This window comes from Lichenostomus cassidix, chromosome 11, assembly GCF_008360975.1.
Source record: "Lichenostomus cassidix isolate B80296 chromosome 11, HeHo_3.0, whole genome shotgun sequence".
NCBI classification, from domain to species: Eukaryota; Metazoa; Chordata; class Aves; order Passeriformes; family Meliphagidae; genus Lichenostomus; species Lichenostomus cassidix.
The window spans coordinates 18,746,270-18,762,650 of record NC_139492.1 but is presented as its reverse complement, the minus strand read 5'-3'; the positions used below and the strand labels follow the sequence as shown (position 1 = coordinate 18,762,650).

The window sequence follows — 16,381 nt, the reverse complement described above, 5'->3', positions numbered from 1 at the left end:
CAGCCCAAAGCCCGGTTAGGATGAAATTTCAGGATCCGAACGCCTCGGCGAATGCTTTAACACGCATTCACATGGCAAGAGAAAATCTCTCAAAAGGATGTTTAACTATAATTCTTACTTTTAAATTATTTTTTAAACTTTAATTCTTAATTTTTACTTTAAAATGTACATTTACTCTAACGTACATTTTTACACTTAGTAAGTAAATAATATTAAATAACACACGAAATAATTATTAAATAATTGTTATTAACACATTAAATAATACAAAGCCCGTTTGTATTTTCTTTTTATTAGATAAAGGAGGCAACCACGAAAATAATTTTCATACAGGTAAAAATGTAATTAAGTTTAGAAAAACAGGACAATTTTCTCTGAAGCTTTAACTGGTAAAATTGCAATGCTGAAACTGCATTTCAAAAAGTACAAAATCTTATGAATGATACTTGCAAAAACATCAGTGCACAAAAAATTCAAAGGTCAGCACATAAAAAACAAATTCTTTAAAAGAGAGTGTGGAAACAGAATGGAGAAATCCTTCCTTCACTAACACATCAATCTTATCTGGCAGGAGCACTCCTTCCTCTTGATTTACCAAGGCTAGTCTTCTTGATAAGAAGAACAGCATCAACAAGGCAGAGAACAAGCAATATAAGACCCAACACCTATAAAAATAACCATAAAATTAGTTCCCCCAGTCAGTCTCGAGCTTTTACTGCAGTGACTCATCAAGGTAGCAGTAACCACATCTTCCTAACTAGGTTCTGGCCTTGAAAATGTGTGTAATTTGAGACAGTTGATAAATTAAACAACACCCACCTTTACATCCCATCAGCCCTTCACAGAGCTGTCTACAGCCTGCTTTGATGTTTGTGTGAGGCCTTGGAGTTGTGTGGTGCTCTCCGTGAAAGCTAAGCTAATGCTAATGCTGCATTATGGCAGACAATGCTTTTATCCTAAATGAAAGCCCTTCTTTCCTTTTAAGGGTTGCTTAATTACTGGGACTGGCCCTGAGAAAAGTCAAGGAGAAAAGTCAGCATTTGTAGAAACAAGTCCAGCAGGAAAATGCTCTTCTTCTCTGAAGCTCTGAACAGGATGCTTATTCCAAATTGAAGAAAATGTACAAAAGTATTTAAAAAATAGACAACCTCAGGCAGGTAACTGGAAAAATGTGTTTGCAGAAGAGCCACTGAGTTAACTTGCTCAGCACCTGCCCTTCAGCCCCATCCTCCCCCCCGCAGCTTTTTATGCAAGCACTGAATTATCTGATCAGGGGAGCTATTTTCAGGAGAGCTCTTGGGAGGGCACAGCTCAAGGCAGTTTGTGCCTCAGGAGAATAGGCCAGGGGTGATTTTGTCCCTCCCAGCACTGAAGATGTCACATGTTCCACCTAAACTTGTGTTCCCAGGCACCTGCTTAGTCTACTGCTCCCAGCTTTAATTTCTATGAACTTCAGGGCCAAGAATATAAATTCTATTCCAGCACAGTCACTTGATCACAAAGCCTCCTTTTTGTTTAGGATGCCATTGCCAGTGAAGACATCAGATTTCCACTTCAGTGCGTCTTAAGCTGAGTTTGAAAGATCCCTATAGCAGGTTTTAGGTTTCTTTTGATTGCTTTCAGCTTATTTTATTTGATTACATTTCAGCTTATCTTGTACTTCTAGAGACTTTTAAAACTAAGTGTTTTTTCCCTCCTTATTGTTTATTAATGTTAATTACATTAGTTGCCGTTTGAATTAAAAATACCAGTTGTTTAAACTATTCAACTGGTTTGATCTTAACAGTGTCTTGCAATCATAGTATGAACAAACCCCCCCCAAGTGACATAATACCTCAATTTGTGTCAGAAAAAACAATGTACACATCAGGAGGGAGGTACCAGTATGTTTGTTAAAAAGTTTCAACTCTTTTTACCAGGACTCAACAGTCCTGGCAGGTCTTCCCAAATGGTATAACCAAACTGGATAGTCCTAAAAGAGCTATGGAAGCAAATGTAGGTTACTTAAAAACTCTAGAAAGTTTCAGTGTTTCAGTACTTCTCTGTAGTAATTCCCAAATCTTGTAATATCTTTAAATTACTAGTGATGTGAGGATTATTTTCTTTCAGTGAGATACACTGAATGTATCTTGTTTGCTATTGCTGAGTGTGTTCTTCCAAGACAGTTGTTTGCATGGTCCTACCACAATGTGAGTGTACCAAGAGGTTCAAATCATGTGCACTTTAAGGACAGAAATTCATTAACATTGTTCCTACTTACTCCTCCAGCCAATGTCCCCTTGTTGGTCTTGATTATTACTGCAAACAAGCACACAACGAGGAGGAACAACGCTGCAATCACCGAGTTGATAATATCCTGAAACAGCCAGTGGAAGCAAAATATTTATTCTGAAATACAGGCCTGAAGGAGAACGTGGAGAGCTCCCAGCACAGAAGGATCGTTAAAAACGGCTGCATTGCCATGAAAACAGGATGACAGTAATATCCGTGTGAGAGGACACTGACACCCAGTGGTTCGATGGTAAAAATAGCATTTGCGGGTAAACTTCCTCATTTTACCTTTCTTCTGTTTTTGTTTTTGCAGTCAAATTTTTGCAACCTGGCTACACTAGATAGACTGAAGCAGCAAATACATGTACAAAAAGGCAGGTAAGAGGAGAACTCCTTAGCGTTTGAGTGAAAGTGTTTGACTAATTTGTGATGTGAAGGTGTTACACAGCGAGGCGATGCCCGTGACGGGCGCGGCTGTTATCAGATCTAGCAGGAACCAATGGAACAGAACGCTCCGTCAGGAAAAACTGCTTCAGCATCCACACTGGGGCTTGCCTTAACTGTATAGAAACAACCACTGAGCCGACTGGCAATGTCCCCTGGCACAGGTAGTCCGTCCTGTTCACAGGCCTGCCGGTGCTCACAGCCAGCGGCCGCAACAGCCAGGGGACAGCGATACCCTCGGCCAGGGGACATTGGTACCCTCGGCTAGGGGACATTGGTACCCTCGGCCAGGGGACATTGGTACCCTCAGCCAGGAGACATTGGTACCCTCGGCCAGGAGACATTGGTACCCTCGGCCAGGGGACAGCGGTACCCTCGGCTAGGGGACATTGGTACCCTCAGCCAGGGGGACATTGGCACCCTCGGCCAGGGGACACTGGTACCCATAGACAGAGCCCATCCACACTCACGGCCAGGGGACATTGCTACTCACGGCCTATCAGTACTCACAGCCAGCGGCCAGAACAGGCACCGGATCCGCGCGTCGAGCTTCAGCAGGTAGAGCAGCAGGAACAGGGCGGTGATCGCCATCTCCATGCCGGCCAGGGCCGTATAGGCCTCGTGCGCGCCCGAGGCCACGAAGCAGAGGAGAGTGACCAGCGCCAGCAGCTGCGGGACAGGAGGGGACGGGGTCAGCGCCTGCCCGGCCTCGCCCCGGGCCCCGGGCCGGCCCCGGCCCTACCGTGCGGGCGATCTTCAGCGCGCCCCGCGCCGAGCGGGGGAAGGCCCGGTCCACCTCCAGCGGCGCCATGGCGGCCGCGCGGCGTGAGGCGGGACCGCGGGACGGCGCCGGGAACCGGGGAGATGCCGGCGAAGATGCCGCAGGTGATGCCGGGGCCGGCGCCGACCCGGCCCCGCCTCAGAGCGCCGGGGCGGAGGAAGTGCTGGCGCGGCGGCGGAAGGGTCGGGGGCAGGGACAGTGGCCGCGGCCGCGCGGCGGCGGGGATGGGCGATGTGGCGGCGGGGCGCGGCCTGGGCGCGGGGCCTGCGGGGCGGCCCGGGGCTCTCGGCGGGCAGGCCCCGCGCCACTGCCGCTGCCGCTACCGGCCGTAAGTGCGGGGCGAACCGCGGGGACGGCACGGGCGGCAGGCCCTGCGAGAGAGGCTCCGTGCGGCCTCTCGGGATGCGCTGCAGCGGCTCCGGGCAGCGGGGCGGGGCAGAGCCGGGAGCAGACTGGAGCTCTGGCCGGGGGTGACCGCCGAGCCCGTCCCTGCCTTCCTCCCGTGCCTGGCTGGCTGAAGGGCCTTGTAACCCAGCGTGGCTCGCGCAGGTTTTATACCGCAGTTTTGAGGTGCAAGGGATCGAACTGCTTGTTTTGGAGCTGCTCTGCAATCTTCACCCTTACCCTGCCAGTCCTGTGAGGCCAGTGGGTGTAGCTCTGACCAGCCTTCCCAAAATTCACTTTTCCGCAGCACAAACCCACTGAGGAGCAGCAGGTGTAGCAAAAATGTGGTGGAAGTGTCAGCACTCAGTGTTCAGCTCTTGGTAGTGTCAAGGAGAACTTAGCTAAATCTGTGTCAGTGTGTGCCTCAATGTGTTTGTTACATGACCCAATAATTACCTAAAACCTCGAAGGCTGGTAATTAGGAAATAGTCATATTAAGCCATAGGGAACATAAAAGTGTCATGGAGGGTGTCACATTAAGAGGCTCAGTATAACTAAGTTGTGAAGACCACCTTGATTTTAATTGTTTATTTCCTTTTTAGATAAACACCTGATAAAAAAAGATGCTAGAAAGAGAATTGTAAGTATTTGCATTTTGTTCCAAAAACAAAAAGTGCAGCCTCTTTTGTTATAATTTCATTATAATGTCATTATAATGTCATTATAATGTCATTATAATTTGAGTGTGTGTGTATTGGCAGCTGTAGGCCATGACTGTGCCACTGTGTGGTGGGTCATGCTCTGTGCAAGGCTACGCTGGTCTAGTTCTGTAAATTCTAATAAAATTGTGAAGAATTTGTACAAAAATTGTGAGGGATAAAATTGTGAGGGCTTGTGTCAGGACAGGTGGCAGTTTGGGGTCAGTGCTGTGTGTGTAGCCTTGCCATTGCCCTGTACAACCCTCCCTGGGCTATAAATTACTTACACAGTTGAAAAAAAAAATTAGGTGTTTTTTTGTTGTTTTTTAGGTTTCTGAAAATAAAAATGTGATTCCTCTTACGGTTTAAGCTATCTGTATAATGGATGGTGAAATTATTACTTCAGCTGGCATTTATTTATTTTACATTGGGAGTCAAGTTGAAGTCCCTGAGGTGGGTTGTGGCAGAGTGAGGAGCAGCAGCAGCCCAGCAGTGACCCTCTGGAACTCCTGAGGCCTTGGGAAGGGGATGGAAGCTGGAAGCAGGGCAGGGCTGGCTGTGGGGGCACCAGGAGGGAATGCTGTCCCTTGCCTGGCAGAGACACTTGGTTTATGTTTGCCAGGGAGGGAAGAGGTGGTGGTCTGGGGGAGTCACAACATCCAAACCACTCCCCAGTGCCTTTCCATGAAATATCTCTTCCCAGGGTAGGGAGCTGGCATGCTGGAATGGGCAGGTGCATTTTTAATGTTCTCTGCCACAGTGTGGGTCTCAAAGGGACTCTGTTTTTCACCAGATCTGTATCGAGGGGAACATTGCGAGTGGAAAGACAACATGCCTGGATTATTTTGCACAAACTACCAGCATTGAGGTACTGGATGCACATTTCTTTGTCCTCATTTCCATCATTGAGCAGCTGCTTGTCTTTGACAGACCAGCAGTTTAGAAGTGCTGTCCTTGGATGCATGAGGAGGGAGCAGCAGGTGCTAAGCCAGGGCCTTGTTGGGGCACCAGCCCAACTTTTTAGAGCCAAACGGCAGAAGAGAAGTTTAGATCACATGTGATACAGTCCTGGGTGCCAAAATAGCTGTAAAACCTGTGGATCAGAGTCTGTACCTTTGTGAAATAACAGCAACCCACAGGGCTTGGGCATGTCTGGACTTGCCTGTTTTCTGTTCCATGTCACTGAAATGTTAGGTGGGTCTGGTAAAAGCAAAGTAAAGAATAATGATGTAAAAATACTGGTGTCATGTAGCTGGGATCCCAATGAATAGATGGCTTTTGTAAAAAAAATTAAAATCTGTTAGAACTGTTTCTGGAGATTTCTTAGACTGATCTGGTATTTGATTTCCTGTTGCTTAGAACCAGGTGAGGGGGAGGGCAGGCAAGTTGTATTTTAACCGAAATCAAGATCATATCTCTGTGAACAATTGGTTTTGTGTACAACAGATATTAACCTGGCAACACATTGGATAATAAGTCCTAGGAGTCCTTATAGAAGTGCTGGGCTGCCAGATGTTATTTGGTAGTGTAACAGGAGTTGTCCTTGTGAAGTAATTAACTGTTAACCCAAAGGATAGCAAACTTTAATTTGCATATAGTGCAGTGTTTTTTAAGTAGCTCGTTAAGTTCCCAGGCTGATGAGATTCTTTTAAGCCTGACTGTGCAGTATCATTGCAGACTTAGACCCTGTTGGAGCCAGGTAGGTTTCTTGTGGTTTTACCTATTCAGGGTAGAAGCTATTCTGATTAATTTTGTAAAAAGATTTGCATACATTTTGTTTGTTAGAACACAGAAATAAAATGAAAATGAATGTGGTAGCAGTCTGATCCTTGTTCTTTGCTGGCAAGTGTTACTTTCTGAGAAATTAATTTGTGAGGGGATGGGCTTGTCACTGAAATGCTAGGTGCTCTGCTAAGCTGTTCTTTCCCTTATATGGCACTGATTTTTACTCAAAAAAAAAAAAGAAATTCTGTCCAGGCTTATTAGGTAATCTAATCAGTGTTAAAAAAATGCTAAGAAGACGTTGTATATTGACATTTCTCTGTTTTTAGCAGTGTTCATTATTACCTTTTGTGTTACAACATTCAGTGCTGTTTTTTAAAGAGGAATTAGCTTTCCAGTACATGTCCTGAGTACTCAAACTTAATGCACAACTGTTCCTTAAAAATAGTTGTAGACTTTTAGGATCACATTAAGTATTTTGAATCTACGACCTGTTTAACATGGAGTAATTCTTTTTAACCAGGTTTTGAAGGAACCCTTGACCAAGTGGAGGAATGTTCGAGGTCATAATATCCTGGTAAGTGGCAGAAATAATTTCTGCAGTTACAGTGACTGGTCTTTTAGCAAGACATGTGTGATGACTTTTTATCAGCCAGCAAAACTGTCATGAAAGGTATGATCCAAATCTCATGTGGCAAAAACGAAAGCTCCCTGAAGCAAAAGAGCTTCTGCTGTGATTAAGACATGCATGTAATAGAAACATTGCATATAAAAGTGGTTTTGGCAAGGACTGTGTCTCCAGTGGGGTGAGTGTTAAAGAAATTCCCAGGAAGGTAAGCCCTGAGTGTGGCAGTTGTTTCTAATTGTACTTAGGCCTGTTTCAGAGGAGGGAAGGATGTCACTCGAGGTGAGGGGTGGATCCAGTCAGTTCATGTTGCTTGACTGGAGTTCTGTGAACAGCTCTGGTGTCCCCAACATAAAAAGGACATGGAGCTTTTGGAGATCCAGAGGAGGCCACAGAGTTGCTGAGGGGACTGGAGCACCTCCCCTGTGGAGCCAGGCTGGGAGAGCTGGGGCTGCTCAGCCTGGAGAGGAGAAGGCTCTGTGGACACCTCAGAGCTCCTTCCAGGGGCTGCAGGGAAACTGGAGAGGACAATTCCTCAGGAGCTGGAGTGACAGGACAAGGGGGAGTGAGTACAAACTGAAAGGGGGGCAATTTAGGTCAGACAGTAGGAAGAAATTCCTCTCTGGCAGGGCAGGCCCTGGCACAGGGTGCCCAGAGAAGCTGTGGCTGCCCCTGGATCCCTGGCAGTATCCAAGGCCAGGTTGGACATTGGGGCTTGGAGCATTGGGACAGTGGAAGGTGTCCCTGCCATGGCAGGGGTGGGTGGCACTGGATGATCTTTAAGGTCCATTCCAACCCCTTAACTGGATGGTTCTGTGATCCTGTGGCTGCAGCAGATAAGGAAGATTCAGCCCAGTGAGGTGTTGAAGGCTTCTGTTGTCTTTTGGGTGGCCAAAGCTTCTTGGAACTTGTTCCCCGCAGGGATGTCCCTGAGTCCCAGCTGCACACTGGCCTTTGCTGGGGGGCTGGAAGTGGCTGCCTGGGGCTCACCTCCTCTGCAGAAATCTCCTGGCGGGCTGAGGCAGAGATCTGTGCTCAGGCTCTGGAATTTGCTGCCAACACAGAGGTGTGTGTCTACACACACCCCAAACCACACCTGCCAAACATGTATTAGATACCATCGCTGTTAGCACAGCCCTCTCAAAGAGTCAGTTGTCCCTCCTAGGAGTTCCTGATGCCTTTCTCATTGTTAGTAAAGGGGTGGGGCAAGTGTTGCACTTCACCACAGCAGCCTTGGAGCACTGGGAAAGACTAAGCTTGGGCAGGGAGAAAAGGAGAGGGTCAGAGCCGTGGGCTGAAGTTGTGCTGCTACCTTAAAACTTGTCACCTCAACCAACAGATACTAAATGATGTTTTATTTTGAAGGAGATCCTTTCTCTGCTGTGCAGGATAGACAGTTGCTTGTAAGTCATGTGTATGTGAAATTGCAGCAATCAGAAGGTGGAAGAGCTGCTGTGAGGATCGTTTGGGAAGAACAGCTGTCTGTGTTAAAGGACACTTTTTCTGAGGCCAGACCATATTTAGAATCATACATGATTTCTGGAGGGACTGGGGGGTGTACTGAGAGTCTGTCAGTGCACAAAAATAGAAGAGCAGGGGTTTTTCATTACTTGGTCCTGACTATTCCTTGTGCAGAATAACTAATTCTGCTGACTTCAGCCAGCCTCCCACTCAGTGTCTGTAGGGACCAAGGCCATAATTCTACAGCTCCATTGTGGAGAGCAAATGATCACTTAATCCTTGTCAAACCTGGTGTCAGCTGTTTTAATGCACTTCTTAGAGCAATGCCGTTGTATTGCAAAAGCTTTGACCTAAGAAATGTCCATCTGTCTTGCTTCCACCTCTGACCCCAGGGCTTAATGTACCAGGATGCATCAAGGTGGGGGATAACTCTGCAGACCTATGTCCAGCTGACCATGCTGGAGCAGCACACCATGCCCATGGTAAGGAAACTTCTGTTTTAATTTTAAAAGTATAGATGTGGTTATGAGTGCTAAATCCTTTAAACCTTGTATTTGAAAGTTAAGGTGCTGTTTGTGTTCATTCTTTGCTCCTGCAGTGAGTAGGAATTTCTGTGGTGCAGACATTGGTATACTGGGGGTAAAACCTCTGCCTCCTGCCTGCTGAGAACTTCCTCAAACTAGTGCTGCTGTTTGGCATAACCTCAGCAGTTGCACAAATCTCTTCCTCATTTCGTGTCAGTGACTTGTCTGTAATTTCATTATTTCTGATCTTTGGCAAACACTAAGTAATCTTCTGCTGCTTCATGCTGTCTAGTACAAATTTAGCCATTGCTTCTTCTGTTTATGCAAAACACTTTCACTGCCATTTTCTATTTCTTTTTTCAAATGATTCCCATCCTTTTTTTTCCTTGCAATTTTTTCTTTTTTTTTTAATATTAATTTTCACATTCTGCTTTTTATCAAGGTTTGTTCATTCTTTTCTCCTTCAAACACCTTTTGTTACATTCTGTACTGTCTTCCATTCCCTGATTACAAGATCTGATCTTAGATGCCATGCTTATATCATAGTGATTGTTCTTGGGTTCTGTTTTCTGTGTTTGTGTCAGGGCAAACTTTCAGCAGTGCCACAGAGGAGAGTGCTACTGCACGTATAATCAGTAGGGTTTTGGAAGAGGTGTTTTTCCCAGACAATAGAAATGCTGTTCTGTTGCAGGAGAAGTTTGTTCAAAAATTCTTGAGGATTTCCCTGTATTTCAGTTTGAGCTTCTTTGTCATTTGAGCCTTGCTGAAGCCATTCTTCTTCATTAATGGCTGGAAAGCTGGATTAGAAGTTGCTCTGCCAGGTTGCCTTGCTCTGCCAGGCCCTAGAGTGTCAGGGGATCTCCCTGCACCAACATGAGGTGCTGGTGGAACACATGCAGGGCTGGCTAAGGCCAGCGCTCTGTCAGCTGCAGTTATTTCTTTTAAAAGTCCTCTGTCCTTGTTTGAGTGTGTCAGATGTCAGCCCTCTGCTGTGACCCAGTAACACATGGGATGGGCAGCAGTTTGGGAAGCAATAGTTCCCACTGCTCTGCAGATCCCAAGCAGATCTGCTTTTTTGTACCCAGAGCTACCTTCCACTGTTACCTTTGAAATGGTGGATGAAGAAAAACTGAGTTTTGTAGTTTTTCAATAATGCAGTGACCAGCAGTAAGAGCAGGAGCCCTTGGATTTCTGTGGTTCCCACCCTCCCAGCAAGTTTGTTCATCACAAGATCTGAAATTATGTGTTTCATGTGATGTGCCATATAACTGTGAAAAGAAATAACCATGAAAATATACAGTATCAAGTTTTATGTTGCAGATCTCCCCCATAAGGATGATGGAGCGATCAATTCACAGTGCAAAACACGTTTTTGTGGAAAATCTGTATCGAAGGTATGTGAGATGGTTTTTTCTTTACTTTCTTGGATTAATTCTTTTAAAAATATATGTAATCAACTGATCATTTCTTTGGTAATGTGCATTTAAGTGGCCTGTGAAAGCCATCAGTTCTGTGTTGGAGTGGCAGTGGTTTTGGTATGGGATGTGCTGCCCACTGGTAGAATAACCCCTGTAGGACATGGAGAGCCTTGTTAAGCAATGCTCCTGAATATTTGTAACTCAGTATTACTTAGACAATCCATTGGAGTTATCTGCTCTCTAGCTGAATACAAAAATCTTGCTTGAATCAAACACATGCTAGACATTTAAAAAACCATGAGGATATAATGAGTAGCACTGTAGGGCAGTGTCGTCCAACCTGGCATCCAGGATTGGCATTGCTTGCAAGCAGGAATTTGAGTCCTGTGCTCAGAATCAGGATTGACAGGATCAAAACAGACTGCAAACCTTGGTAGGCTGTGAGTAAAGAAAGAATAATCACCTGTTACCTGCCCCAGGTATAACTCAGCCATCCCAAACTAACTGAAAGAGTTCGGGAATCAGCACTGGGTGTTTTTTCTTTTTGTTTGGAATGTTGACCTTCTGTTGAGGAATGTATACAACAGATGGGTTTTAGTGGGTTTTTCAGTGGCCCTAAGGGACAAACCCAGTTTGTTGCCACAAGGTGTCATCCATGCTGCATGAGCACCTGTCTGCCACGGGGATGGCTTTGGAAGTGGGCAGAGACACACATTATCTATCCCAGTCCATGCAGAGTGCAAGCATCCTGGCATATCCTCATTTTTATTTACTGACTTCTTTTTTTCATTGTAGACAAAGTGCTTTTTTCCCTCAAGGACTTAGATGCTTTGAGGCTAAGTCTGCTTAGGTCAACTCTGTGAATTAATTTAATAATAACATTTTTAAGGACATCTAGGATATTTCGTGGCTTCAGCACTTTTTAAATGTTGGATTAAAGGCATTTGCTTTGTTTTGTTACAGCAAGCTCGAAGCAGCTGATAGTACCAACAGCAAGCCAAAAGGAAAGGGTGTATCAAAGGATTATAAATAAAACAAGGAATATTTGAGGAATGTATGAAAGTAGCTATTTTGTGTCACATTAACAAAATGAGTAAATCTGGCTGTGTTAGGTGAATTTTAAATGTGTGCAGGATGTGCTGTAGGTGAGCACTGCAGTTCACTGTCCCTCTGAATCCATCATTAGTTATGATAGAAAGCTTGGTTTGTTCATGTTGAACTTCAGCAGTAAAAACTTTACTTGGTAGGAGTCAAATGTCAGCAAACTTTGGAAATGAAAACACCACTTCGTGCCTTTTATATTCCCTGTATCTTTATGGATCTTGAGCCAGAGTCCTCACAGGATTACCCAGGGCAAGCAAAGGCACATTATCTGCAGGGCAGTGCAATGCAGAATTGACTTGGATGTATCTCTCTTTTAGGGTAAGAGCACTGGAGCTTTTTCTTGTTTCCAATTCCTTTTAACCTTCCTGTTTTCCCACCTCTCCTGGAGAAAAGCAGCAGAACCAGAATTTGACTTATGTAGATCCCTGCTACCCACAACTGATGAATTAGAAGAGTAGCAGTGACCAGTGTTACCCCATTTCTGGGTGGCAGATTAGGAGGGGAGGTGATACAAATAGGGATTTTGGGGTTTTTTCATACTCAGGGAAATACCTTTCTGTATTACCTTTGCTCAGATTTGCTAGTGATCAAAGCATGATCCCCCTGCATTGCCAGGGCAATGGTTTAGAAATCTGTGGAATATTTTTCTTCAGTCCTATTTAAAATGTCACAACAGGTCTTCATCATCCATCTGGAGACACAGGAGCCTCCCAACTCCGTATTTTAAAAAACTTTTCTGTTGCCGAAGCATTTGGGAAAGAGTGGGGAGTATGTGTTTGTGTCACCAGTTTTGAAGACAGGATACTGTAAAATTAGTAATATTTGACAATCAGGAATGTGGTAATAAGTGAAAATTCATATACTATTAAAACATAGTACGTGAGTCTTAACATGTCCTCTCTAACTCCCTTTTACTTGAGTTGTCTGATATTTTATTATTCTTGCTGAGATGTCTTTGAGACATTTGTATCTAATATTCTGTGCTCTGAGTTCAGAGTTCCAGTTAAGCATGTTGAATATTTCTCTACTCTTTCCACAGATATTTCTTAAAATGGGAGTAAATTTGGTTACACATTAACATTATTTTTTTGCCACCTTTTACTGTGGCCTCTGTAAGGAATTGCTGGTTAGTAAATCCAGCCCTTCTGGTGACAGGCCCTGGGGTAGATTGGAACTGATGCTGATACAAAGAACTTGAGCAATAGATACCATTGATGCTAATTTATTGTTATTATGTGAATGTCACTGAGGTAATGCTTTTCTTCCTAGTCACCGAGTACCTATTTCTCAACTTAGCAGAAAAAATAATGTTGTTAACTGCTAATAATATAAAATTTATAAGTACTTAAAAAAAAGAAAAAGATTAGGTCTTTCTATTGTATAAAGAATGGTTTATGTGGCCTTCAATCTGGGGGGGTGTAATGTTGGTCTTCTTTTCATTTCACATCTTTTGGAGTAAATGGGGAGTGATTCTAGTCAGGTGAGCAAAATGAGAGTTTGGAATTGATCTCTGCATGCTGCTCAGTGAGTGATGCCTCTTTCTTTGCTCAGTGGAAAAATGCCAGAGGTGGATTATGCTGTCCTCAGTGAATGGTTTGACTGGATCCAGAACAACATTGATGTTTCAGTTGATTTAATAGGTAACATTTGGATGGGTCTGGAGGGGTGTGTTTGTGGGTGGTTTCCTTTCCGGGAGAAAAAATAATTCTTGTTTCTTGGCTCATAAATAATCACATTACTCAGTGTAAAAGTGAGCACCATCAGACAGCTTGGGTTTGTGGGTGGCTCATGGATGGATTGATGGTAGTGCCAAAGGGGAGGTTCAGTGGTGGTACCCAAATCAGGATTCTCCCCTTCTGTAGTTTGTGAAGGGAGTTTCTTCTTTGCTTTTAAAGCAGATCCTTGCATATAACTATTACAATTTTTGTTACTACAGTTTATTTGCAGACATCTCCTAAAGTTTGTTATGAGAGGCTAAAGACACGATGCAGGGAAGAAGAAAAAGTCATTCCCCTGGTAAGGAGTTCCTCTGATATATGTGGTTACAAGGAGTTTTGAAAACAGAATGATTCCAGTCTAAATACTAAAATTGTGTCCTGAGTGTATTGCCAAAATGTGGTGCAGCTGTTTCCACTGCAGACTAAACCCTGAGTATTTAATTTTGATTTATTTTTAAAAAATGATCTGTCATGCCTGCTGACTCTCCCAAGTGTTCTGTTCTAGTAATCAGTGCACTATAGCTTACTTTGGGTGCAGTGTTAATCTTCTCTAAGATATAAACTCAATTGCTTTTGTACCATTAAATGGCATAAAAGCAGCCAGTTGAAGCACAGATACCTGGGCATGCAGGTGCTAAGATTTACCTGGGCGCTTTGTTGTCTGCTGTGACCAAGATGTTTGTGCATGAAAAGTGTCTCTGCTATGGCTGAAACAAAGCAACTCCTTGAAAACTCTGAGCTTGGGAATCTGCTTTAAAATAGACTGTGGTAATGGAACAATGACTTTCTGTGCCAGTTTACAGAATGGCCCTTCCTTGCACAAAGCTTCTAAAGAAACCTGACCAGACACAGATGCAGTTCCCTCTGCAGACACAGCATATCCTCTGCAGCTCTGGTGGTGGGTGGCTCAGGAGAAGCAATTGTCAGTAGAAAATCTGTGCAAAGAGCTAAATTTTGGGCCATGTGAAATTTTCCTTGAGAGTAAATCCTCCTGTAATGGATTTGAAGAGCCCTTGTGTTATTTTACAGCTCTGCTGAAGAGGAGGGGAGCAGTTATGAATGAACAATGTGAAGTGGTCTCCATGTAGGAAAAAATAGTTGATGACAGGCAGAAGAGCTTTTAGAGGAAACTGAGTTATGAGAAAGTGAACTGGGAATTGCAGGGAAATGTATTGACAGAGAAAGTGCCTCCCATACATATTCTTTTCAGCCTTGTCCTTTTTGTCCTTACTGCCCGTCGTTGTATTTTTCTCTGTAAAATCTTGAACCACATTTTACCTGTGGGAGAGAATCATGGTTGCTTGATCTTAAAAGGAGCTGAGAGCCCTGTGCTCCTGTAAGCTGTGTCTTTGAGGTCTTCATGGAGTTATTTAACTTCATACTGGGAATTAAATTTTCTCAAAAACCTTCTGATGTTTTTATTTTTTCTTAGTGGAAAATATCTGAAGCAGGCTTTTGTATGTGTCTCTTAACTGCTTCCCAAATGGATAAAGACTGTGATGTGTGTTTCATCCCTGGGCATATGTGTTATTCCAGTGCCTCTTTTCTAGGAATATTTAGAAGCTATTCACGAGCTCTATGAAGAGTGGCTGATTAAACGAGCACTGTTTGAAATTTCCTGCCCAGTACTTGTGAGTATTATTTTAATTATAACCAATTAGGCATGTGGGGGATTGTGCTTTCCAGATAATAACAGCATCGTTTAGTGGTAAAAGTAAACAAATCTGCTTTTCTGATAACCTTCAGAGAAGGACAACCTCAGAAAAATGTGATAGCTGTTGGTGTGTAGCATAAAAGTGAGGTCTGCCATCTGCACAGTGGAATGGGAGGGGCTGCTCACTGGGATTGGTTGCAGGATCAGCCATGCAGCTTTTCAGGGAAGGCCAAATTCCCAACAGAAGACAGCTTGGACACATCCCTAGGAGTATCCCAGTTGGGCTTCACTGTTTTGTTTTGCTCAAAATAAACCATGTTTTATGGTGTCAGTTATTTCCAGCGTTCATGTTCTTCTTTCCGAGGTTATTGGAGCTGACCATGACATGCAGAAAATGATAGAGAAGTACGAAGAAAACCGGGACCAAATACTGAACCCACCTAACAGACAACACCATGTGTAGAAGTCTGTGATTGTTGTATCAAAAATCATTTATGAAGTCTGATTTGGTATTTTTTATATTTAAAATATAATGGGTATTGGTTTTGCACTATGCTTTGTAGAATGTTGAGGACTTACTGCTTTGAAATAATCAGATACCAATCAGGAACAGAGTATGAGCCAATTCCCTTTGTGTTTTTACTTCATCAGCTTTACTGTGTCACTCCTCTTCAGCCAAAATATGGCTGTTTCTCTCATTTCCCACTTAAGTGCTGCTTCCTAGAAGTAACTTTAGTTTCTTCTTCTCTTTTTTGTTCCCAAAGACAACTCTGTTTTTGTAATTTGAAATAAATTATTTGTTAAAATGCCCCTCTGAGGGAGGGTAACTGAGGTTCCTCTTAGTAAATAACCCCCTTGGGGTGAATTGGGGTGAAACAACACCAAATGACCAGTGTGTGTATGAGGGAGGTTTATTACAGACCTGTCAGCCTGTCCCTGGTGCCCAGCAGATCATCCTGAGGGTGATCATATGGCATACCCAGGACAACCAGGGGATCAGGCCCAGCCAGCATGGATTTAGGAAAGGCAGGTCCTGCCTGGCCCACCTGATCTCCTTCCATGAGCAGGATGAGGGGCAGGCTGTGGATGTGTCTCCCTGGAATTCAGCAAAGCCTTTGGTACTCTCCCATGGCACCTCCTGGAAAAAGCTGGCAGCCCCCAGCTTGGACAGGGGCAGTCCTGGCTGGGTAAGAACTGGCTGATGGCCCAGAGCGTGGTGGGGATGGTGCTGCATTTGCTCCCCTGGGATCAGTGTTGGGAGCAGTGCTGTTTAGTACCTTTGCTGATGATCTGCAGGAGGGCATCGAGGCTGCCATTAGCAAACTGGGGATGACACCAGGTTGGGTGGGAGTGTGGATCTGCTCTGCAGAGGGACCTGGTCAGGCTGGATCTGTGGGCCAAGATCACCAGTGAGGTTCAGCAGGGTCAAGTTCAGGGTTCTGCACTTTAGCCACAACAACCCCCTGCAGCTCCAGGCTGGGGCAGAGAGGCTGGAAATCTGGACATGGCACTCAGTGCTCTGGGCTGGGTGTCTTAGGTTGGACTCAGTAATCTCAGAGGTATTTTCAACCACAGTG

At 44.4% G+C, this 16,381-nt stretch overlaps 2 protein-coding genes across 7 annotated transcripts; one reads left to right on the top strand and one right to left on the bottom strand.

Annotated features, from left to right (window-relative positions):
• Positions 1-229: 229 nt before the first annotated feature.
• Positions 230-3,592, bottom strand: LOC146432401 (chemokine-like factor). Its single transcript, XM_085072019.1, has 4 exons — positions 3,458-3,592; positions 3,226-3,384; positions 2,261-2,356; positions 230-665 (listed from the first exon to the last, which is right to left on the bottom strand). The coding sequence occupies exons 1-4, from the start codon at positions 3,524-3,526 to the stop codon at positions 561-563; spliced, it is 429 nt and encodes a 142-aa protein (XP_084928145.1). The 5' UTR covers positions 3,527-3,592; the 3' UTR covers positions 230-560.
• TK2 (thymidine kinase 2) lies at positions 3,469-15,631 on the top strand. 6 transcript variants are annotated; one of them, XM_085072014.1, is made up of 11 exons: positions 3,988-4,211; positions 4,483-4,520; positions 4,909-5,031; positions 5,372-5,446; positions 6,824-6,877; positions 8,779-8,868; positions 10,231-10,304; positions 12,984-13,072; positions 13,369-13,448; positions 14,701-14,781; positions 15,169-15,631. In XM_085072014.1, exons 3-11 carry the CDS (start codon positions 4,960-4,962, stop codon positions 15,265-15,267), a joined length of 714 nt encoding a protein of 237 aa, XP_084928140.1. In that variant the 5' UTR covers positions 3,988-4,211; positions 4,483-4,520; positions 4,909-4,959; the 3' UTR covers positions 15,268-15,631. The 6 variants fall into 6 exon arrangements, with proteins under 6 accessions (XP_084928138.1, XP_084928142.1, XP_084928141.1 ...); XM_085072012.1 differs by lacking the exons at positions 3,988-4,211; positions 4,909-5,031 and adding an exon at positions 3,469-3,600; XM_085072011.1 differs by lacking the exons at positions 3,988-4,211; positions 4,909-5,031 and adding an exon at positions 3,692-3,824.
• Positions 15,632-16,381: the final 750 nt, after the last annotated feature.

Coding starts and splice junctions, on each gene's coding strand:
- LOC146432401 (XM_085072019.1), bottom strand. CDS start 3,526: ATGGCGCCGCTGGAGGTGGACCGGGCCTTCCCCCGCTCGGCGCGGGGC. Junction 2,357..3,225: donor GCCTGTTCTGGCCGCTGGCT/GTGAGTACTGAT, acceptor TGGCTGTTTCAG/GATATTATCAACTCGGTGAT. Junction 666..2,260: donor AGGGGACATTGGCTGGAGGA/GTAAGTAGGAAC, acceptor TTATTTTTATAG/GTGTTGGGTCTTATATTGCT.
- TK2 (XM_085072011.1), top strand. CDS start 3,728: ATGTGGCGGCGGGGCGCGGCCTGGGCGCGGGGCCTGCGGGGCGGCCCG. Junction 8,869..10,230: donor AGCAGCACACCATGCCCATG/GTAAGGAAACTT, acceptor TTTATGTTGCAG/ATCTCCCCCATAAGGATGAT. Junction 13,073..13,368: donor TGTTTCAGTTGATTTAATAG/GTAACATTTGGA, acceptor TTGTTACTACAG/TTTATTTGCAGACATCTCCT.